Source organism: Neoarius graeffei, chromosome 11 (genome assembly GCF_027579695.1).
Source record: "Neoarius graeffei isolate fNeoGra1 chromosome 11, fNeoGra1.pri, whole genome shotgun sequence".
NCBI classification, from domain to species: Eukaryota; Metazoa; Chordata; class Actinopteri; order Siluriformes; family Ariidae; genus Neoarius; species Neoarius graeffei.
In genome coordinates this window covers 61870475-61894344 of record NC_083579.1, presented here as the reverse complement: position 1 = coordinate 61894344, position 23870 = coordinate 61870475, and the positions used below count along the sequence as shown (strand labels likewise).

Here is a 23870-nt window from a genome sequence, read left to right as displayed (position 1 = left end):
GGAGCACCCAGAGGAAACCCACGCGGACACGGGGAGAACATGCAAACTCCGCACAGAAAGGCCCTCGCCGGCCCTGGGGCTCGAACCCAGGACCTTCTTGCTGTGAGGCGACAGCGCTAACCACTACACCACTGTGCCGCCATATCTCTTTTAACTAGTGATAAATCAGTCAATATGACAAATGAACAGTCTATCCAACAGTCATCCAGGGTTTTTATTGTGCCTTCCTTCTCTATGTTCAACACCCAATGAAATCCTGAAAAGGTAAGGTCTTAGTATTTACCACTAGGTGGCAGTCACATTACTTCACATGTACCAATGGCACTGAGTATATTGTGCAAGGTCAACGTGTCTCCACGGCTGTTAGTCATATGTCTTTCTAAAGAAGACTAATGTCTTCTTGAATGGCTGTATTTAGCACTATTTTGGTTAGTTGCACTTGCTTGTCAATCAGAATTTCTAACTATGGCACTGAGGCTGCTGAGGGCTAGCCTTAATCACTTGTGATTCCTGTTTGCAACTAAAGTTTTTAATTTGTGGGACAGAAACGTGCCTGATTTTGTGGTAAGTAATTAAGCGTCTGTATGTTGTTAAGCGTTAATGTAGTAAACTAGTTATTCAAACAATGCCTCTGGCAGAAACTGGTGTAAATACAGTATATAAACGTGTATCAGCAGCTGTTAAGTTATTCTGCACTCTGATGTTACATTGTTTTGTGGTGTGTAGAGTTGAGTTGAGTAGAGTAGAATTGAGGAAACTGCAGGCTGGAAAGGGGAAGTCATGGCAGCAGATATTTTGCTCATGAGAAGCCTGACCAGACTGAGGCAAATGACATATCAGAATCACATTCTGAGTGTTCAGAGGAGAGAACGCCTGAGTCTCGTCCAAAATCCTGTGAAAGAACAGGTAAGTGTGAATTTACCTCAGTTTGAAGGTCCCTTTTTAAAAGACAAAGTGCTTACTCTGGTATTTAATCAAATGTTAGAGCTCTTAAACATGTCTCTAGATGCATGAAAGACTGTAGATGCATGAAAATCTTCCTGTTTCATTTGTCACAGTCCATTTTCCATGGGGTGGCAAAATTACATTGAGCTCTTCAGGCTTGAAAAGACCTGTGTTGTAGGATTAATTTAATAAAGCGAATGCAAATGGTGTTTGAATTGGATTTGCAGAAATGAGTGAAGCTAAACAAACCGTTTCTAGATAAGCCATACATATGTGCATGCTGACAATCAGTAAAATAGTACATTGAGCGAGAGCCTACAGGACGCACAATATTTTCACTTACATATGCTTTTTTTTTTTGTAAGTAAACTGACAAGCTAACGAGGAAGGAAATGTATTTTAACGTATGTCAGGAAACGTAGATATGGAGCCTGTTTTCCTTAAAATTACATTACAGGCATTTAGCAGACGCTGTTATCCAGATCGACGTACAAGAAGTGCTGAACTTCTAAACAAGAAAGTTATGAACAAATGACATAGTGTAATATTCTGTTGAAGTAACAATCAACAAACTGACAAGTCTGTTGACAAAGTACAACTAAATAGAGAAAAATAAAACTCCAACAGCTAACACTGAGTCATCATTACCAGGCTAGACAGTACACAGCCTGGGTTGGTCAAGACTGCTACACGATTCGACTTGTATGTGTAAAACATACTGTTTGTAATACAGTAGTCACAATAATAAAATGTTAGGCAAGGCCATTGGCACATGTTTGCTTAAAAAAAATAAACTTTTTCCCAACTTTTATTTTACGTCACGCTTCTTTTCATTATAGGAAATAAATGGTGTAAATTATGTGGTGTGTTTCTTTTGCAGGATTATAACTGCACTGAGAGAACTGCTTCAACAGAGAGAGGTGTTTTAAAATCAATCTATAGTTTTCCTCACATTGGCACAGGACTGAATAATGCGGAACGTATCCGGGCTCTGAATGCTCTGAGGGACAACGCAGAGGGCAATGGCGCGATCAACAATTATAGACACAAATGTTTGGAGAAAACCAGATGCAAGTTATTTCAAGGACTTCCACAACAACAACTGCCAAGCTATTGTCAGTCCTGTTCATTCCATCAAGATCACTGGTGCTGGAGTGATGCAAAAAAAGAAGGCCCTGACACATCCAAGAAACACAAGCAGATGGTACAGTAGAAGTTAGTAGATTTGTCCCAAACCCCTAATGAAAGTGTAAGAATGAAACAACATAGAGAGTACATGGTTCTTGTTATTAAGTTAGATAAGAGTATGCATAATGCATATTTCCATGTTAGATGATTGGATTTTGACATTATCCACCTTTTTGGAGTGATTGAGGCCAAGGGACATAATCAGTACATACATTTCCTTAAAATATATAGACCACTGCAGTTTTCAAAGAAAAAAAAATCAACCTGTAAATATTTACCTTGCACCTTTTAATGCTGCTACTAATATGAACCAGATTTGGTTTAATTATGAAACAGTATAGTTAAAAATTCATTTTATTTTTAACACAAAATTGTCTTTCACAAAAAGAAATAATCCATTAATAAAACTAATTTTTGTAGCCATTCTGAAGCCCACTCTAGGTTTGTACCATCAGCTGTGGTAAAGATACAATTGACAGCGGTACATCTGGCTTTCTCTGCTAAAATGTACATAAACGACAAGCGATGTATTTTCTTGCTTTTTTCTTAGCTCAGTGATAGCGCCCGTGAACGCAAAGTACCAGTTACAAGGCTGGGACGTTTGGCAAATTTTGGGGGTAGGACAGTTTTAATTTGTGTCGAATAATTATGCAGCATTGTGTGGTGGACACCACAAGAATAAAATATAGTTTATAATCTGTGACCTTTAGGCTTGGCAGTTGGACTGGGTTTGGGAGCGATTGCAGAAGTGGCAAAGAAGAGCCTCAGATCAGATGAGAAAAAAGGTATGTTTCTATAAACGTTCGTCATCTTAGTTGTTCACTTGACCGTGCCAGGTCATCATGACAGAGGTCATTTTTTAAAATGAAGTACTGGCCTATCATGTTGAGATCTGTTACTATTTATATACAGTTCTATACAGGAGGGGAAATAAGTATTCAACATGGCAACTTTTTTCAAAAATTTATTTATTTATTTATTCAAACAAACATATATTCCCAATGCAGCTAGTCACATGAAATGTAGACTAGACTTTGGTATTAACTTGTAATATCACAATGTCGTGTATATAGAAATCATAGTATCATAATATTACAATCTATAAAAAGTTATGTGCAATAAGTTGGAATGACACAGGAAAAAAATATTGAACATTGAAAGAAAAAACACTAAACCAGCTGCCGTCACTAATTAGTTCTCCTAAGTGTGCTAATTAGAATCAGATAGGTTAATGCATATTGGGAAGTTAGTACTTCCACTTTTTTTTTTTTTTTGTAGTTGTAAAGCAACCTTGGGTGTGAGAAAGAAGCTATATAAGTTGAACTTATTATTATTTGAAATGGGGGTACCTAACTCTGGATGCAAGTAAACAAATCATTTGTCACCAAGCTGTCACATAAACATTTCATGATGTGTAGAGGCAAAGAGCTCTCCCAAAACCTTAGCAACAAGATTGCTGAGCAGCATAGCAGTGTTACCAGTAACCAAAAGAGTCCCCCGTTCCTAAATGTTCCTATTAGCACCATTGTGGTCATTATCCGCAAGTGGAAGGAACATCACTCGATCATCAGTTGGCCATGCACAAATGGTCCTTGCAAAATTTCCAACCAGGCAGACAGAAAGTTGGTCAGATGAGTAGCTCGAGAGCCAAGGACTACTCAAGGAGCGCAGAAAGATCTGGAAGGTGGACCTTCTAGCAGGACAATGATCGAAAACATTCTCTCTTAATTGGTTCCATAAGGAGAAAATAAAGGTGTTAGAATAGCTAGCTTTGTTGTGGATTAGAATATTACAATTTCTTTATCTGTGTAGTTTTATTGAGTTAATATCAATGTCTGGTCTACATTTCATGTCAATAGCTGCATTGTAAATATGCTTAATTGAAAAATTTCCCCTACTGTGTCTAGCAAAATGGTCCTTCATATTGAACTGATTTGCCTTTTTCTGCAGGGAATAAAAAATCTATCCTTGATTCAAACCCATTTGTCTCTGAGGCTAATGCCGAACGAATTGTTCGGACTCTGTGTAAAGTCAGAGGAGCTGCTCTAAAACTTGGGCAAATGCTTAGCATCCAAGGTGAGCGATTACTACCTACACAGCAAATTCCTCAGTGTTTAATGAACACTTTCAGAGTTAATTTGTGTCCAATTGGACCTATATCAACACTCTGGGTGTTAATTCAACACTGGGGATTTTGCTGTGTACCCTCCTTTCATTTTTTATGCATATTAATATCCACCGTACATTCTTTGATGTGAACATGCAAAGTAGTTTGTAAGGCATAAATAACGTATTGGTAAATTTTAAATATACACTCACTGAGTACTTTATAAGGAAGACATGTACACCTACTCATTCATACGATCATCTAATTAGCTAATCGTGTGGTAGCAGTGCAGTGCATAAAATCTTGTAGGTACAAGCCAGTAGTGCTGGTTAATGTTCACATCCAACAGAAAGGGGGGGGGGGGGGGGGGGTGTGAAATGTGAGCTCGGTGATTTTTTTTTTTCCTTGACTGTGGCTGGTTTGAGTATTTCAGAAACTGCTAATCACTTGGGATTTTCATGAACAACAATCTCTCTAGTTTACTCAGAATGATGCAATAAAGCAAAACATCCAGTCAGCAGCAGTTCTGCAGACGAAGCCGTATTGTTGATTAAGGAGATCAATAGAGAATGGCCAGGCTGGTTTGAGTTGACAGAAAAGCTACAGTAACTAAGATAACCACTCTACAATTGTGATGAGCAGAAAAGCATCTCAAAATGCACGACAGCAGAAGACCACATCAGATTCCACTTCTGTCAGCCAAGAACAGAAAGCTGAGGTTGTGAAGGATCTTGATTTGCACTGAAGTGCACAGAGAGTAGGGTCAGAATTTGGCAATGATAGCATGAATGTGTTGACTCGGCCTGCTTTGTGTGAACGGTCCAAGCTGGTGGAGATGGTGTAATGGTGTGAGAAATGTTTTCTTGGCACACTTTGAGCCTGTAAATACCAATCAGTCATCACTTGAATGCCACAGCCTATTTGGGTATTGTTGCTGACCATGTCCATCCCTTCATGGCCACAATTTACCATCTTCTAATGGCTTCCAACATGGTGATGCACCGTGTCCCAAAGCATAAGTCATCTCACCTGGTTTCATGAACATGACAGTGAGGTCAGTGTTCTTCAGTGGCCCTCCCAGTCACTGGATCTGAATCCAATAAAACACCTTTGAGACACTTTTCCCATTTGTGGTAGAATGGGAGATTCGCATCATGAAAGTGAACCTGAAAAATCTGCAGGAATTGTGTGATGCAATCATGTCAGCATAGACCAGGATCTCAAAGGAACTTGTCCAGCATCTCTTGGAATCCATCCCTCGAAGAAATGAGACTGTTTTGAGCGCAAAGAGACCACATACTCAGTATTAGTGTACTGTTCCTAATAAAGTGCTCTGTGGCTGTATTTATCGAATATACACCAAGATCTTGAACGAATAGATTATTTACTCTTAATATACTGCTAACCTTCCAGTATTATTCAGTTCTGTTTGCTTTTTGTGTGTAGTGTTTGCTTTCCTACACCACCTGCCCTGCCCTTGACCTTGTCTGTTGTGTATACTGCCCCAACTCTGTGCACACACATGTTTATTTCTATTAAGAATGTGGCAGCATGCCTTGATGTAAATGTCATCCTGCAACCTTTCTGAAGCATTAGGGAAGCTATGTAGGATGGTATTTGTGTTTGCTGAGCACTTTTACTTTTCTGCCTAAGTAGTTTTCCACCTCATTTGGATCCATGCCTGTGTTTGTACTGCAGCTGCTATGTAGTCTTCTACTGCGCATGCCTAGAATTATAGTTGTTATCTATGCCGATTGCTGTAACAGCTATGGCTATTAGTCCTTTCCATGGCCACAATCCACTTAGCTGAATTTAAATGACACTAAATTTATTTTAAAATGCTTTTTCTATGGAACCGATGCATTGATTGATTCTTATAGCTGTATTATTTTAAGTTTAGGTTCAATGGCTGTTGGTGAAGCAGCATAGTCACTTACTTTTCAGCTTTAAATTAACTAAAGAGGAAGGTCATCACAAACTGTAACTATTAAAAGAACAATAAAATACACTAGACCATGCAACATGAGTAGCGCTGACACCAAAAGCAGCTGGCTTAAATGTGTGATAGCTTAAAATAAATGTCCCCGACAGCTTACCAGCCACAATAATCGTTTGAGTCATTTCTGTATCAAGCAGCTTCTCGGTTTGCAAGGTACTTTTGTTTACGGTTTATACAGGTACCATCATCTAAGCCATGTGTTTATTTCCCTAGATGATGCTTTCATCAATCCTGAGCTGGCAAAGATCTTTGACCGTGTTCGACAGAGTGCCGACTTCATGCCCACCAAGCAAATGATGGTATAGTTTCAAATGTGAGAGTTTAAAAACTGCTTTTCCATGTTAAAAAAAAAAAAAAGTTTCACAAACGGCATAGCACATGTGGTATTCATGCATATCGACTGTATACAGGGAGTGCAGAATTATTAGGCAAATGAGTATGTTGACCACATTACCCTCTCTGTGCATGTTGGCCTACTCCAAGCTGCATAGGCTTGAAAGCCTCCTACCAATTAAGCATACCAGGTGATGTGCATCTCTGTAATGAAAAGGGGTGTGGTCTAATGACAACACCCTATATCAGGTGTGCAAAATTATTAGGCAACTTCCTTTCCTTTGGCAAAATGGGTCAGAAGAGGGATTTGACGGACTCAGAAAAGTCAAAAATAGTGACACATATTGCAAAGGGATGGAGCACTCTTAAAATTGCCCAGCTTTTGAAGCGTGACCATCGAACAATCAAGCGCTTCATTCAAAATAGTCAACAGGGTCGCAAGAAGCGCATTGAAAAAAAAAAAGGCGCAAACTAACTGCCCGTGAACTGAGGAAAGTCAAGCGTGAAGCTGCCAAGATGCCACTCGCCACCAGTTTTGCCATATTTCAGAGCTGCAACATCACTGGCGTGTCAAAAAGCACAAGGTGTGCAATACTCAGGGACACGGCCAAGGTAACAAAGGCTGAAAAACGACCACCGCTGAACAAGACACACAAGATGAAACGTCAAGACTGGGCCAAGAAGTATCACAAGACTGATTTTTCTAAGGTCTTATGGACAGATGAAATGAGAGTGAGTCTTGATGGGCCAGATGGATGGGCTCGTGGCTGGATCAGCAAAGGGCAGAGAGCTCCAGTCCAACTCAGACGCCAGCAAGGTGGAGGTGGGGTACTGGTATGGGCTGGTATCATCAAAGATGAGCTTGTGGGACCTTTTCGGGTTGAGGATGGTGTCAAGCTCAACTCCCAGTCCTATTGTCAGTTTTTGGAAGACACCTTCAAGCAGTGGTACAGGAAGAAGTCAGCATCCTTCAAGAAAAACATGATTTTCATGCAGGACAATGCTCCATCACACGCATCCAAGTACTCCACAGCATGGCTGGCCAGAAAGGGTCTAAAGGAAGAAAGATTAATGACGTGGCCTCCTTGTTCACCTGATCTGAACCCCATAGAAAACCTGTGGTCCCTCATCAAATGTGAGATCTACAAGGAGGGGAAACAGTACACATCTCTGAACAGTGTCTGGGAGGCTGTGGTTGCTGCTGCACGCAATGTTGATCGCAAACAGATCAAAACACTGACCGAATCCATGGATGGCAGGCTTTTGAGTGTCCTTGTAAAGAAAGGCGGCTATATTAGTCACTGATTTTTTTGTTTGTTTGTTTTTGAATGCCAGCAATGTATATTAGTGAATGTTGAGTTGTTATATTGGTTTCCCTGGTGAAAATAAATGAGTGAAATGGGTATATGTTTGTTTTTTGTTAAGTTGCCTAATAATTATGCACAGTTATAGTCACCTGCACACACAGATATCCTCCTAAGATAGCTAAAACTAAGAAAGCCCTACTCCAACTTCCAAAAATACTCAGCTTTGATATTTGAGTCTTTTGGGTTCATCAAGAACATAGTTGTTTTTCAATAATAAAACTAATCCTCAAAAATACAACTTGCCTAATAATTCTGCACTCCCTGTAGTGCAAAATGGCATTCTGGCACAGGTGCCTTGTAATAAATTCTTTTGTGACTTCTTTCTATGGCAGAAAGCAGTGAGCAATGACTTGGGCCCAAACTGGCGCGATAAGTTGGAGTTCTTTGAAGAGAAGCCTTTTGCTGCTGCCTCGATTGGTCAGGTGCACCTCGGTAGAATGAAGGATGGCAGAGAGGTGGCTATGAAGATCCAAGTAAGAGAAATACATTTGTCAACTGTGAAATAGTTAAAACAATGATGATAGGTAATTATGATGAATTGTGATCTGGGGTCTTTCTTTTGTACCTTGTATATAATATATTATCGTGTGTGTGTGTGTGTGTTTTTAATAGTACCCTGGAGTGGCCAAAAGCATAAACAGTGACGTCAGTAACTTAATGACTGTCCTCAGTATGAGTAATGCATTACCTGAAGGTATGAATTTTGTGATCGTTTAAAGACGAGGGGCTTTGTTATAATGCTTATAGTGTTACATATGCATGCTTCCAAAATGGTGTCCTCAACTTGGTCTGTTCATATGATATTGGTGTGCAGGTCTGTTTCCAGAGCACTTGATAGAAGTTATGAGCAGGGAACTTGCTCTTGAGTGTGATTACGTGAGGGAAGCCAAATGTGCTAAAAAATTCCAGTGAGTATATAAAAGAGCAGTAATTAGACTGAGAGAATTTTTGTTACCCGTCATCACATGTAACTAAAAACAAATGTCATTTTCACACCACCGAGTGGTCTGTATATTTCTCAGCGCATCATCATAATCATGTAGTTTTCTTACCTAACAGAAAAGATGCACAGAATAAGTATTCAGAGGTTCAGGACATAAACAGCTAGTGGATGTGAATGGGCATGGTGGCTTATAGTGAAGGCAAATTCAAATTTAATGTCCTCTGAATAAACCTTTTCAATATATTGCACTGTTATTGTTTTTCACGTTTCTTTTCCTTTAGGGTTCAGGGCAGCTTTCTGAGAGAGAAATGGCATATTATTGGTGTCAAAGTGCACCTCCCCCCAATTAATTAAATTATGATGTGGTTATAAGTGTGAGAGATAACAACTGCTTTTCCATTCGGGTTCAGGGCGGCTTTGAGAGATAAAAGGCATTTTATTGGTGTCAAAGTGCAAACCCCCCCAATCAATTAATTAAATTACAACCCCGATTCCAAAAAAGTTGGGACACTGTGTAAAACATTAATAACAGAATGTGAAGATTTGAAAGACATGGGAAAACCTACATTTCATTGAAAATAGTATAAAGACAATATATCAAATGTTGAAACTGAGATGTTGTTTCTTGAAAAATATATGCTCATTTTGAATTTGATGTCAGCAACATATTTCAAAAAGTTGGGACGGGGCAACAAAAGACTGACAAAATTGTGTAATGCTAAAAAAAAACTCATTTGGTTAACTGGCAACAGGTCAGTAACATGATTGGGTATAAAAAGTGCATCTCAGAGAGACTCAGTCTCTCAGAAGTAAAGATGGGGAGGGGTTCACCACTCTGTGAAAGACTGCATGGGCAAACAGTGCAACAATTTAAGAATAACGTTCCTCAATGTAAAATTGCAAAGAATTTGGGGATCACATCATCTATGGTACATAATATCATTGAAAGGTTGAGAGAATCTGGAGAAATCTCTGTATGCAAGAGACAAGCCTGAAAACTGACACTGGATGCCTGTGATCTTCAGGCCCTCAAGTGACACTATTAAAAGCAGATGTGTCTGTAGTGGAAATCACTGTATGGGCTCAGGAACACTTCAGAAAACCATCATCTGTGAAAACAGTTCATTACTGCATCCACAAATGCAAGTTAAAACCATATATACACAATATCCAGAAACACTGCCACCTTCTCTGGGCCCAAGCTCTTTTATGATGGACTGAGGTGAAGTGGAAAATTGTCCCAAGGTCTGACGAATCAAAATTAGAAATTATTTTTAGAAATCCTAGACATCATGTCCTCCAGGCTAAAGAGGAGAGGGACCATCTGGCTTGTTATCAGTGCACAGTTCAAAAGCCAGCATCTGTGATAGTATGAAGGTGCATTAGTGCACATGACATGGGTAGCTTGTACATCTAGGAAGGTTTCATTAATGCTGAATGATATATACATGTTTCAAAGCAATATGCTGCCATTCAGACAAAATCTTTTTCGGGGAAGGCCTTCCTTCTTTCAGCAAGACAATGCCAAACTGTTTTCTGCACATATTAAAACTGCATGGCTCTGTAGCAAGAGTCCAGGTGCTAAACTGGCCTGCCTGCAGTCCAGATCTGTCTCCCATTTAAAACATTTGGCACAATATGAAGCGCAAAATATGACAAAGGAGACCCTAAACTTGAGCTACTGAAACTGTATATTTTTGAAATGAAACCTTTGTCACATGCACACTTCAAGCACAGTGAAATTCATCCTCTGCATTTAACCCATCTGAAGCAGTGAACACACGCACACACTACACAGCCACACTACAGCGCCCGGGGAGCAGTCAGGGGTTCGGTACCTTGCTCAAGGGCACCTCAGCCCAAGGCCGCCCCATGTCAACCTAACTGCATGTCTTTGAATTGTGGGGGAAACCGGAGCACCCGGAGGAAACCCACGCAGACACGGGGAGAACATGCACACTCCACACAGAAAGGCCCTCGCCGGCCGCTGGGTTCAAACCCGGAACCTTCTTGCTGTGAGGCGACCGTGCTAACCACTACGCCACCGTGCTGCCCAGGCAAGAATGGGACATTTGTCTTTCAAAACTACAGCAGTTGGTCTCCTCAGTTCCCAAATGTTTACAGAGTGTTGTTAAAAGTAGAGGTGATGCAACACAGTGGTAAACATGCCCGTCCCAATTTTTTTGAAATGTGTTGCTGGCATTAAATTCAAAATGAGCATATATTTTTCAAAAAACAATAACATTTTTCAGTTCCAACATCTGATATGTTGTCTTTGTACTATTTTCAGTGAAATAAATGATTTCCATGATTTGCAAATTATCGCATTCTGTTTTTATTTACAGCTTACACAACGTCCCAACTCTTTTGGAATTGGGGTTGTATGACGTGGTTATAAATCTGAGTGTTAAAGGAACAGTCCACCGTACTTCCATAATGAAATATGCTCTTATCTGAATTGAGACGAGCTGCTCCGTACCTCTCCGAGCTTTGCGCGACCTCCCAATCAGTCAGACGCGCTGTCACTCCTGTTAGCAATGTAGCTAGGCTCAGCATGGCCAATGGTATTTTTTGGGGCTGTAGTTAGATGCGACCAAACTCTTCCGCGTTTTTCCTGTTTACATAGGTTTATATGACCAGTGATATGAAACAAGTTCAGTTACACAAATTGAAACGTAGCGATTTTCTATGCTATGGAAAGTCCGCACTATAACGACAGGCGTACTAACACCTTCTGCGCGCTTCGGCAGTGCATTGATACGGAGCTCAGATATCAATGCGCTGCCGAAGCGCGCAGAAGGTGTTAGTACGCCTGTCGTTATAGTGCGGACTTTCCATAGCATAGAAAATCGCTACGTTTCAATTTGTGTAACTGAACTTGTTTCATATCACTGGTCATATAAACCTATGTAAACAGGAAAAACGTGGAAGAGTTTGGTCGCATCTAACTACAGCCCCAAAAAACACCATTGGCCATACTGAGCCTAGCTACATTGCTAACAGGAGTGACAGCGCGTCTGACTGACTGGGAGGTCGCGCAAAGCTCAGAGAGGTACGGAACAGCTCGTCTCAATTCAGATAAGAGCATATTTCATTATGGAAGTACAGTGGACTGTTCCTTTAACAACTGCTTTTCCATCTTTTAAGGAAAAAAAAACAGTTTGACATGATGTGTACAAAATTATATCATGATAGAATTTGTACACTAATCAATACTTAAGCTGATTTTAAATCTATTTGTGTTTTACAGAGAGTTATTGAAGGATCACCCTTTCTTCTATGTGCCAAATGTAGTGGATGAACTAAGCAGCCAACATGTCCTTACTACAGAACTGGTGTCTGGTTTCCCACTGGATAAAGCTGATGACCTGCCACAGGAACTCAAGAATGAGGTAAGTCCCCTCAGCCAAAATGAATGTGTATGTCACAACACTCCACAGAAAAATTATGCATGTCACCTTTATAATTCAGAGACTTGAATCTCTCATGAAAAATCCATATCTAATGAATTTATGAACCTGATCATTCGCTATGAATTTGGTTAATAATGAAAACTGGACAATGTGTCTTGGTTAATAAGAGTCTTATTGTCACTTGTATGTGGGCAATTGGAATGCAGTGCTCACATGAACCATTCTTTAAAAATAAAAACATTGTGAGCCTGTAATCTCCCATTCGATAAAATGAGATTAGTCCTTTAGTTAACTTTTTTTTTTAAATGGAACAGATGATCATTTCTCTTCTTTTATGTTCCATACCAGATCTGTGAGCAGATTTTGATTCTTTGCTTAAGAGAGCTCTTTGAGTTCAGATATATGCAGACTGATCCGAATTGGTCTAATTTTTTCTTTGACCCACAAAAGCACAAGGTAATGAAATCTTTTTATTTCATTATTGTCCAGACATGTTTCGTGCTTACTGTGAATAACTAACTATTGCTATGATGACTTTTTCAGGTTGCACTGTTGGATTTTGGAGCCACAAGAGGTTTTGATGCAAGTTTTACAGACGTGTATATTGAGGTAAAGAGGATTTAACTGTATTATGAATGTCATTCTGTTAATTGCAGAAGTAGCACGGGAACCTCTCAATTATAGGATTTTATTACATTCATACTAATGTTTTTTCCCCCCTTCCTGTTAGATCATCAGGGCTGCAGCAGACAGAAACAGAGAGGGGGTTTTACAACGATCAATTGACATGAAATTTCTGACAGGTTATGAGTCAAAGGTAAGAATCTTCACAAGATGTAGCACTGATTGCATATTTGGATTTTACTCCTCAATTTAAAACATGGTTTCTCTTTCTACAAATGTTTTGCAGGCAATGATGAATGCCCATGTGGATGCAGTGATGATCCTCGGGGAGGCATTTGCCTCAGAAGAGCCCTTTGACTTTGGCAGTCAGAGTACCACCGAGCAGATCCACAGCCTCATCCCTGTCATGCTAAAGCAGAGACTCACCCCTCCTCCTGAAGAGACCTACTCTCTGCACCGCAAGATGGGAGGCTCATTTCTTATTTGTTCCCGCCTCAAAGCCAAGCTGATTTGTAAGAATATGTTTCAGGAGGCTTATGCCAAATATTGGCGAGATCGACGACTATAAACTGCCCAGTGAGCAGGTTTGTATGGAAGTCATAGGGGAGTGAGTGAAAGCCAAACTACAACTAGGATCATGGCATTTCTATATGCACACTTGTGCCCTTTTACTTAGGCTGTAGCACAGAACAAATTTGAAGAATGATGTCTGACAAATGATTTACATTTATACCTTTTTACGAAGAAAAAAAAAATATGTAGGCTGTGACTATTGATGTTTCAAATGAGGCACTATGGGAAACATGACAATATTGTGATAATACATCTTGAGTAAATTACTCTCTGAATGTTTTCTGAATAGTATGAAGTAAAAGGTTATGAATTTGCAGAACCTTGTTACTAAAGTTTTTGTGTGATATCAAGACCTCTGAGACCAATTCTAAAGAAGTCCGTGTAATATGAAGCCAGTATTTCTATGACATGAAAGGCACTCTAAAGTATACATTATTTGGCCAGTCCCAAAAGCATTCATACCACAGCACTGTTGAATTCACAAAAGGTCAGGTTTATATATTCTTCTAATACATTATTGTTACTGTAGTAACAGGGACATGGGTTGTGAACACTTTCCAGAGGTATTAAAAAAATGTAATTTGTTAGATAAGGATAAATGTTTAGCATTTTAGGAAGGAGTCTCCAGTGCCAGCATTGTATAACAGAGTTAAGTGTAAGTTTCAGTCATGAAAAAGGTGTCAGGATGGAAAGCTGTCTTGCTAACATAAGATGCCTTTTTATTTATTTAGTCTTATTAACTTCAAGAAACAAAAAGACGAGGGGGGAAACTAATCTAGCTACAGTATAAACAAGCAAAAAATATGATGCATTATTCTTTAACAAAAATGATTAGCATTGGATAACTGTGATATAAGGGGAATACAGTTATAGGAAGAGAATCAGCTTTGGGATGATAACAGCCCTCCGCTTTGTGTTATGTATAAAGCTTTTATATTTGACAGTTGTTGTTGTGGAACTTGATTCTATTTAGACACATTTTACAGAAAGTGAGTGATCATTGGTGTTAATAAGACAGCTCAGCAGCTGAAAACAACACTGAAATGGAGCTTCAATGTGCTGATAGATGCCATATGCAGTGTAGAGAGAAGAGTTGCCCTCAAAATCCATGACCATTATAAAAACAATGTCCAAGAGTAGACTACTAGAAACAAACATGGTGCTTACCATTTTATGAAAGAGTTGAGGAAGCTGTGCTGTCCAGGACATTCTCTTGCAATAACTCAGTCCATTGTGTCCTGGCACTCGTTACAGTACATCACTTCATCAGAATATGCCTCTATCTGAATGGTGGTGATGTGGAAGCTGAATTCAGTCTGGAGCAGCTTTGTCATAAGTGCAGTATATGGATCAGTTTGTTCATCTAGTGTAAAACATGATATAATCTAAAACGTACTGTAATATATTGTGAACTGCTGTACAGCCACAGGTCATTAGTTATTTCACTTGATAAATGCCACACTGTTAAGCTAATATTCTTCTTTTCTATCTAAATATGAACTTACCTATGAGAGCATGGACAGACATCTGATGTTGACTCATGGTCAGCACCCAAATGTGAAGACTGTGTGTGGCTTTGACAACTCTGACTGATAGCAGGAGGTCTTTCAGAGTCATAGTCTATACTGGGTGGTGTTCCTTAAAACAAAGACAATATACTGTAGATGCCTTATGAAACATTTGACAGCTTTGAATGTTGGATTATCTACTTACCCTCCATGAGCACTCTGAAAATGTCTTTCAGTATTGATGTTGTTGCAAGAACAAGTATGGAAAACAAGAACATACAGTGGTGCTTGAAAGTTTGTGAACCCTTTAGAATTTTCTATATTTCTGCGTAAATATGACCTAAAACAACATCAGATTTTCACACAAGTCCTAAAAGTAGATAAAGAGAACCCAGTTAAACAAATGAGACAAAAATATTGTACTTGGTCATTTATTTATTGAGGAAAATGATCCAATATTACATATCTGTGAGTGGCAAAAGTATGTGAACCTCTAGGATTAGCAGTTAATTTGAAGGTGAAATTAGAGTCAGGTGTTTTCAATCAGTGGGATGACAATCAGGTGTGAGTGGGCACCCTGTTTTATTTAAAGAACATGGATCTATCAAAGTCTGATCTTCACAACACGTGTTTGTGGATGTGTATCGTGGCACGAACAAAGGAGATTTCTGAGGACCTCAGAAAAAGCGTTGTTGGTGCTCATGAGGCTGGAAAAGGTTACAAAACCATCTCTAAAGAGTTTGGACTCCACCAAGCCACAGTCAGACAGATTGTGTACAAATGGAGGAAATTCAAGACCATTGTTGCCCTCCCCAGGAGTGGTCGACCAACAAAGATCACTCTCACATTGCCTAATGTTAATGTTCATGAGTCCACCATCAGGAGAACACTGAACAACAATGATGTGCATGGCAGGGTTGCAAGGAGAAAGCCACTGCTCTCCAAAAAGAACATTGCTGCTCATCTGCAGTTTGCTAAAGATCACGTGGATAAGCCAGAAGGCTATTGGAAAAATGTTTTGTGGGTGGATGATACCAAAATAGAACTTTTTGGTTGAAATGAGAAGCGTTATGTTTGGAGAAAGGAAAACACTGCATTCTAGCATAAGAACCTTATCCCATCTGTGAAACATGGTGGTGGTAGTATCATGGTTTGGGCCTGTTTTGCTGCATCTGGGCCAGGACGGCTTGCCATCATTGGTGGAACCATGAATTCTGAATTATACCAGTGAATTCCAAAGGAAAATATCAGGACATCTGTCCATGAACTGAATCTCAACAGAAGGTGGGTCATGCAACAAGACAACGACCCTAAGCACACAAGTCGTTCTACCAAAGAATGGTTAAAGAAGAATAAAAGTTAATGTTTTGGAATGGCCAAGTCAAAGTCCTGACCTTAATCCAATGGAAATGTTGTGGAAGGACTTGAAGCGAGCAGTTCATGTGAGGAAACCCACCAACATTCCAGAGTTGAAGCTGTTCTGTACGGAGGAATGGGCTAAAATTCCTCCAAGCCGGTGTGCAGGACTGATCAACAGTTACCGCAAGCGTTTAGTTGCAGTTATTGCTGCACAAGGGGGTCGCACAAGGGGGTCACACAAGGGGGTCACACCAGATACTGAAAGCAAAGGGTCACATACTTTTGCCACTCACAGATATGTAATATTGGATCATTTTCCTCAATAAATAAATGACCAAGTATAATGTTTTTGTCTTTGTTTAACTGGGTTCTCTTTATCTACTTTTAGGACTTGTGTGAAAATCTGATGTTTTATGTCATATTTATGCAGAAATATAGAAAATTCTAAAGGGTTCACAAACTTTCAAGCACCACTGTACAAATAGGATCTGCTATTTTCCATTCAGGCTGTCTTGGGGGGGGGGGGGGGGGGGATATTATTTCCCTGTGTGTAATTTTTTTTTTTTTTTTTAAAGAACAGACAGTCCTAAAGGCTTCACTAAATGGTCACTAACCCAAAAGTAGATTATGAAAGCAGCTAATAGAACACCCAGACTCTGCAGCAAGTCTCCCATCACATGGATGAAAGCTGCCCTCACACTCGTGTTACTGTGATCATGGCTGTGACAATGAGACACTGGAGACTGGCGTAGAATAAATGCCATTCTAAAAATAATCCCACATGTTTATTGACTATTTGAAATAAGAGTTTTATAGTTTACGGTTATTAAACTCTTGCCCTCAAAATACTTACAAGATATTTACCACCACAGCACAGCCAGAGGTGATGAGCAGGACATCGCTATGTATTTTGTAGTCATTACTGATGAGCCTTTGAATGGCAATGAACAGCAATACAGCTGTCACTACCCAAATGGACAGTAGACAGAAAAGGCCACTCAAAATCTCTGTGGAAAATGCAGGTGTGTAAAGAATCATATTCAACTGTACTTTTAAATGATAACCAATGGCATGCATGTGTGTCTGCATGAATCTACCAGTAAGCAGATCATGTTAACAGGTAAACTTTATTTCTCTGAAATGACCCCAAAATAAAAACCTGATAGAAGACTTGGAAGTATTAAAAATTCATTAACTCCGTAAACAATAATAAAGCCTTGGACTTCAGTTAATGCAACTGTACAACCTGAGCAGCGCCAGCTGTAAGTCAGGCTTTCGGAAGCAGGCTTTATGGAGATCCACAGAGAAAAGAGGCTTAGCAGAATGCTAGCAAAGTCTGTGAGAAGATGGGCTGCATCAGTCATTACAGCTATACCATGAGCAACACAGCCATCTATGAGAAAAGAAATTCAAATGCGAAGTAGATGTGTGTGTACGGTATATACTAGTGCATCTCAAAAAATTAGAATACCATGAAAAAGTTCCTTTTTTCATAATTTAATTCAAAAAAGGTAAACTTTCATATATTCTATATTCATTACATGTAAAGTGAAATATTTAAAGCCTTTTTTGTTTTAATTCTGATGATTATGGCTTATAGCTCATGAAAATCAGAAATCCAGTATCTCAAATTAATCCCTAAGATCAATCAAAAAAAGGATTTACAATACAGAAATGTACAACTTCTGAAAAGTATATTCATTTATACACTCAATACTTGGTTGGGGCTCTTTTACCATGAATTACTGTATCAATGCGGTGTGGCATGGAGGTGATCAGTCTGTGGCACTGCTGAGGTGTTATTGAAGCCCAGGTTGCTTTGATAGTGGCCTTCAGCATATCTGTATTTTTGGGTCGGGTGTTTCTCATCTTCCTCTTGACAATACCCCATAGATTCTCTATGGGGTTCAGGTCAGGCAAGTTGGCTGGCCAATCAAACACAGTAATATCATGGTCAGCAAACCATTTGGTAGTAGTTTTGGCACTGTGGGTAGGTGCTAAGTCCTGCTGGAAAAGGAAATCAGCATCTCCAAAAAGCTCATCAGCAGATGGAAGCGTGAAGTGCTCTAAAATCGCCTGGTAGATGGCTGTGTTGACTTTGGACTTGATAAAATACAGTGGACCAACACCAGCAGATGACATGGCACCCCAAATCAGCACAGACTATGGAAACGTCACACTGGGCTTCAAACACCTTGGATTCTGTGCCTCTCCACTCTTCCTCCAGACTCTAGAACCATGATTTCCAAATTAAATGCAAAATGTACTTTCATCTGAAAAAAGGACTTTGGACCACTGAGCAACAGTCCATTTCTTTCTCTCCTGAGCCCAGATAAGACACTTCTGCCATTGTCTCTGGCTCAGGAGTAGCTTGATATTAGGAATGCGAAAGTTGTATCCCCTTTCTTGAAGATGTCTGTTCATGATGGGTCTTGATACACTGACACCAGCCTCAGTCCACTCCTTGTGAAGCTCTCCCAAGTTCTTGAATCAACTTTTCTTGACAATCCTCTCAAGACTGCGGCCATCCCTGTTGCTTGTGCACTTTTTCCAGCCACCCTTTTCAGCAATGACCTTTTGTGGCTTACCCTCCTTGTGGAGGGCATCAGTGATCATCTTCTGGACAACAGTCAAGTCAGCAGTCTTCCCCATGATTGTGGTTGTGTGTACTGAACTAGACCGAGAGATACACTGTGTTCACACTGTTTTACTCAAACTCGAAATGAAATATTCTAATATTTTGAGATGGGGTTTTTTTTTTAATGTTTTTGTACTGTATGCCATACTGATTAAAATTAAAATAGAAAAATGCTTGAAACATTTTAGTTTGTGTAATGAGTCTATAATATATAACATTTTCACTTTCTTAAATAACTGATGGAAAATATTTAACTTTTTCACAATATTCTAATTTTTTGAGATGCACTAGTAGATTAGATAGAACTTTATTGATCCCTTTGAGAGGGTTCCCTCAGGGAAATTAAGATTACAGGATAAACAGAGAATAGAAAATAGAGAAAAAAACTTCCAGATAAATTAAATTATTTACATATACAAATATAAAAAGAATAAGATATGGGGAAGGGGGGAGGGGCCAGCAGGAAAGATATTGCACATTATATTGCACATTGTCCAGTATTGCTTATTGTTAGGCTAGGCTACTGCTCCTTCCTGTCACCCCTCCTCCCCCCCAGAGAGGAGTTGTACAGTCTGATGGCATGAGGGACAAAGGAGTTTTTAAGTCTGTTAGTCCTGCACTTGGGAAGGAGCATCCCGTCACTGAACAGGCTCCTCTGGTTGCTGATGACGGTGTGCAGAGGGTGACTGGCATCGTCCATGATGTTCAATAGTTTGTCCATAGTCCTCTTCTCTGCCACCATCACCAGAGAGTCCAGCTTCATGCCGACCACAGAGCCAGCCCGCCTGATCAGTTTGTCCAGCCTGGATGTGTCCTTCTTGGATGTGCTGCCCCCCCAGCACACCACGGTGTAAAACAGGACACTGGCGACCACAGACTGATAGAACATCCACAGGAGTTTCCTGCAGATGTTAAAGGACTGCAGCCTCCTAAGGAAGTATAGCCTGCTCTGTCCCTTCCTGTATAAGTGATTTGGTGTTGCAAGTCCTGTCCAGCCACAGCCCGAGGTACTTGTAGGAATCCACAGCTTCCACCTCAACTCCCTCGATCAGAACTGGTTGCGACCTTGGTCTGGACCTCCCAAAGTCAATGACCAGCTCTTTGGTCTTCGAGGTGTTGAGCTGCAGATGGTTCCTGTTGCACCACACAGCAAAGTCCCTCACCAGGCTCCTATACTCCTCTCTGTCGTCACTGATGCACCCAACGATGGCTGTGTCACCGGCGAACTTCTGAATGTGACACAGCTCTGAGTTGTAGCAGAAGTCCGCGGTGTACAGGGTGAAGAGAAGAGGGGCCAGCACCGTGCCCTGGGGTGCTCCGGTGCTGCTAATCAGTGTCGGATGTGATGTCCTTCAGCCTGACATACTGCGGCCTGTCGGTGAGGTAGCTGGAGATCCAGGTGACCAGGTAGGGGTCCACTCGCATCCTGTTCAGTTTGTCCTGAAGCAAAAGGGGCTGGATGGTGTTGAAGGCGCTCAAGAAGTCCAAGAAGAGGATCCTCACTGTGCCATTTCCCTTATCCAGATGCGAGTGGCCAGGTAGAACAGGTAGAGGATGGCATCTTCCACACCAATACCTGCCCGGTACGCAAACTGCAGACAGTCCTGGGCATGTTGTACCTGGGGTCTGAGGAGGCTGAGGAAGAGCCGCTCCAACATCATCATCAGATGTGAAGTGAGTGCCACCGGTTGGAAGTTGTTCAGCTCACTGGGCCGATTCTTTTTGGGAACTGGAACGATGCATGATGTCTTCCAGAGGGTGGGTACTCTCCCCAGCTGCAGGCTGAGGTTGAAGATGTGTTGGAGTGGTTCACCCAGTTCAGCAAGACTAAGAATATTTTAAATGAGGAATAGGAATAATCTAGATTGGTATTGCACTCCACAGATTTTGTCTGTAGAATCAACATGTAGAGATTTGTTTCATCTAACGTGCATTTTCATTTCTGAGACAATTGAATTATATTACATGTAATTATGGCAGCCCACATGGTCATTAGGCTCATAGAATCCTCTTAAAAGCTACTACTTCTGAAAAATATTCAGAATACTGTTACCAATTAGTTCTCCAATCTTGAAGACCAGATAATGCACGTGATCAGCAGCCTCCTTTGGGCTATTAATTTCTCACAGTTTTGACCACATGCTGCTCTGCTGCTGTGACAGTGAAAAGGTATCCACTGTTCATCCTCAAATTCAGTATTTAGAAAGTCATCCTCCAATTCATCAGCAGGACTGAAAATAAACACATTTAGTATAGAAAGTCTTTTTGACATTTCAAAACTTTACCTTACTTTGGTCTGACAGATTTGGGTTAATTAAATTTTTAAAAAAATCTGTACAATGTGTGATTTTAGCAAAAGAAAGGTCATAAAATTGTGCCTTTTCTATAAATGTGAACCTTTCAAATAGTTATATATACTTTTGTATACGTGTGTGTGTATATATATATATATATATATATATATATATATATATATATATATATATATATATATATATATATATATATATAACACACAGTTGTAGTCAGAAGGTTACATACAGTGACATGAATGTCATGGCAATATTTGGGCTTTCAGTAATTTTTTTTTTAACTTTTTCTGTGGCAGAATGATTGTACAGCATACATCTTTAATTAAAAAAAAAAACACTAGAATTTGGTGCACAAGTTTTAATTTTCTTTGGGTTTTCTGAAATCAACACAGGGTCAAAAGTATACATACAGCACACCTAATATTTGGGTAAAATGCCTCTTTGCAAGCTTCACCTTGACCAAACATTTTTGTTTACCATGAACAAGCTTCTGGCAGAATTCTGGTTGGATATTTCATGACTCTTCATGGTAGAATTGGTAGAGTTCAATTAAATTTGTTTTTTTCTTGGCATGGACTCGATTTATAAGCACAGTCCATATATTTTCATTAAGGTTGAAGTCAGGACTTGTTAAGCTTAATGTTTAGCCTTCTTTGTCCTCCACAACCAGCTCTGATCCGTGTTTGAGTTCATTGTCCTGTTGTAACTCCCAGGTCCCAAGTCGTGTTCAAGTTTCTAATGGTTTGTGCTGAAGAATTCTGAGATAGTCCTCTTTTCTTCATTATTCCATCCACTTTGTACAATGAACCAGTTCCACTGGCAGCAAAACAGCCCCAGAGCATGATGATCCTACCACCACCACCAGCTAGTACAGTGTTCCTCTGTACATGGTGGTCATTGTGGCCAAACAACTCGATCTTTGTCTCATCTGACTATACAGCTTTTCTCCAGAAGGCTTTTTCATTGTTCGTGTGGTCAACTTAGTTTGAAGGTGTCATTTTTGGAGCAGGGGGTTATTTCTTGGATAGCATCCTCTTAGTCCATGGTGATCTGAACTGTAGACAGTGATCCATCAGCTTCCAGTTCATGGCAGGGCTGTGCCATGGTGGTTGCCAGGTTGTTCCTGACCATCCAAATCAATTTCCTTTCAGCTGAGGGTAACCATTTGGGCTTTCTTGAAGCAAAGTGGCTTGGCAAAGTAACTACACCTCTCAGTAACTTACAATTGTTTGAACTGATCTTAGGATCTGCAGTTGTTTAGAAATGACTCCAAGAGACATTCCAGAGTTGTGTATATCTGCGATCCTCTTTCTCAGGTATGCACTGAGCTCCTTGGACTTTCCCATTTTACTCTGTGTTGGTCAATCCAGTGAGTGCTGTAAACAAACCCTTTTTCTGAAGGCACAGAGGAGCTACCAGCTGTAGTCAAATCACGATCACTAACAATAACAACTTAGTTTTATATAGCGCCTTTCATGGAACCCAAGGTCGCTTTACAAAAGAGGAGATGGGTCAAAGGAATTGGGTATGAGGGGAGAGGGAAGGGTTAAGGACCATAGGCCTCAGTGAAGAGATGTGACTTGAGATGCTTTTTGAACGTAGCCAGAGTGGGGGCTTGGCGGATGTGGAGAGGTAGATTGTTCCAGAGGGTGGGAGCAGCAACACAAAAGGCTCTGTCACCAAAGGTCCGTAACCTGGAGCGTGGGATGACAAGTTAGTCCTTGCCAGAGGACCTCAGGGACCTTAACAGGAAGTTAAGAGACATTTTGGAAGTGTCAGCACCTCAATTAATAATCTAAGTGAGTATGTAAATTTTTGAATCTGTATGTATAATTTTGACCATGTGTTGATTTCAGAAAATCCAAAGGAAATTAAAACTTGTGCACCAAATTCTAGTTGTTTTTTTAAAGATGTATGCTGCACAATCAATCATTCTGCCACAGAAAAAGAACAGTTCAAAGAAATTACTGAAAGCCCAAATATTGCCATGACTTTCATATCCAAGATGACATCACTGTATGTAAACTTCTGACCACGACTGTATATATAAAATATGCTTGTAAAACCTCAAAGAGTGAAGGCACAATCTTCTCCCAAACTGAAAAATGACTTATACTTACCCAAGAAGGGAGTAGAGTATTTTCCTGCCTTGGGAGTTGCGCCTTTACCAAATTTACCATGGACAACATTTCTTGAAACCAAATCTCTGGTTGAGGGACAAACAAACAAACAAAAAAAAAACAACCACTACCCAATAGTGCTCTAAGCACAGACTCCTCACACTAGAAAACAGAATTACTAATGAGCACACAAACATTAAATCTGAAAAAGTGCAAAAAATAACCCCAGAAAGTAACCATATGCTGTTTCACATGCTGTCTCTACATCATTGCACAATGTTTAAAAAAAAAAAGTCCTACTGAACCCTGCTACAAAAGGTTATGCTTTATACTTACTGATAAACTGTGCCAAAAGACCAAACGCACAATGTGATCCTTGAAGCTTTACATTAATTTTTTTTTACATTTAATTAAAAGGGATATGCAATCCAGTGTACTTGC

General features: G+C 40.0%; 1 protein-coding gene and 1 pseudogene across 2 annotated transcripts; one reads left to right on the top strand and one right to left on the bottom strand.

Moving 5' to 3' along the window:
* On the top strand, positions 1–15292 carry coq8ab (coenzyme Q8A, genome duplicate b). 2 transcript variants are annotated; one of them, XM_060934506.1, is made up of 15 exons: positions 1–564; positions 727–906; positions 1826–2149; positions 2684–2750; positions 2844–2918; positions 4084–4209; positions 6453–6538; positions 8272–8412; positions 8552–8633; positions 8754–8847; positions 12133–12274; positions 12644–12751; positions 12839–12904; positions 13026–13112; positions 13206–15292. In XM_060934506.1, the coding sequence occupies exons 2-15, from the start codon at positions 781–783 to the stop codon at positions 13485–13487; spliced, it is 1806 nt and encodes a 601-aa protein (XP_060790489.1). In that variant the 5' UTR covers positions 1–564; positions 727–780; the 3' UTR covers positions 13488–15292. The 2 variants fall into 2 exon arrangements, with proteins under 2 accessions (XP_060790489.1, XP_060790490.1); XM_060934507.1 differs by lacking the exon at positions 4084–4209 and having other exon boundaries at positions 2–564.
* On the bottom strand, positions 14716–23511 carry LOC132894547 (proton-coupled zinc antiporter SLC30A2-like; annotated as a pseudogene).
* Between the last annotated feature and the right edge of the window lie 359 nt (positions 23512–23870).

Bases quoted from the DNA above. Each gene is read 5' to 3' on its own strand.
- coq8ab (XM_060934506.1), top strand. From the start codon at position 781: ATGGCAGCAGATATTTTGCTCATGAGAAGCCTGACCAGACTGAGGCAA. The intron at 8,413-8,551 runs GTAAGAGAAATA...TGTTTTTAATAG, and splicing joins AGGTGGCTATGAAGATCCAA to TACCCTGGAGTGGCCAAAAG. The intron at 8,848-12,132 runs GTGAGTATATAA...TGTGTTTTACAG, and splicing joins AAATGTGCTAAAAAATTCCA to AGAGTTATTGAAGGATCACC.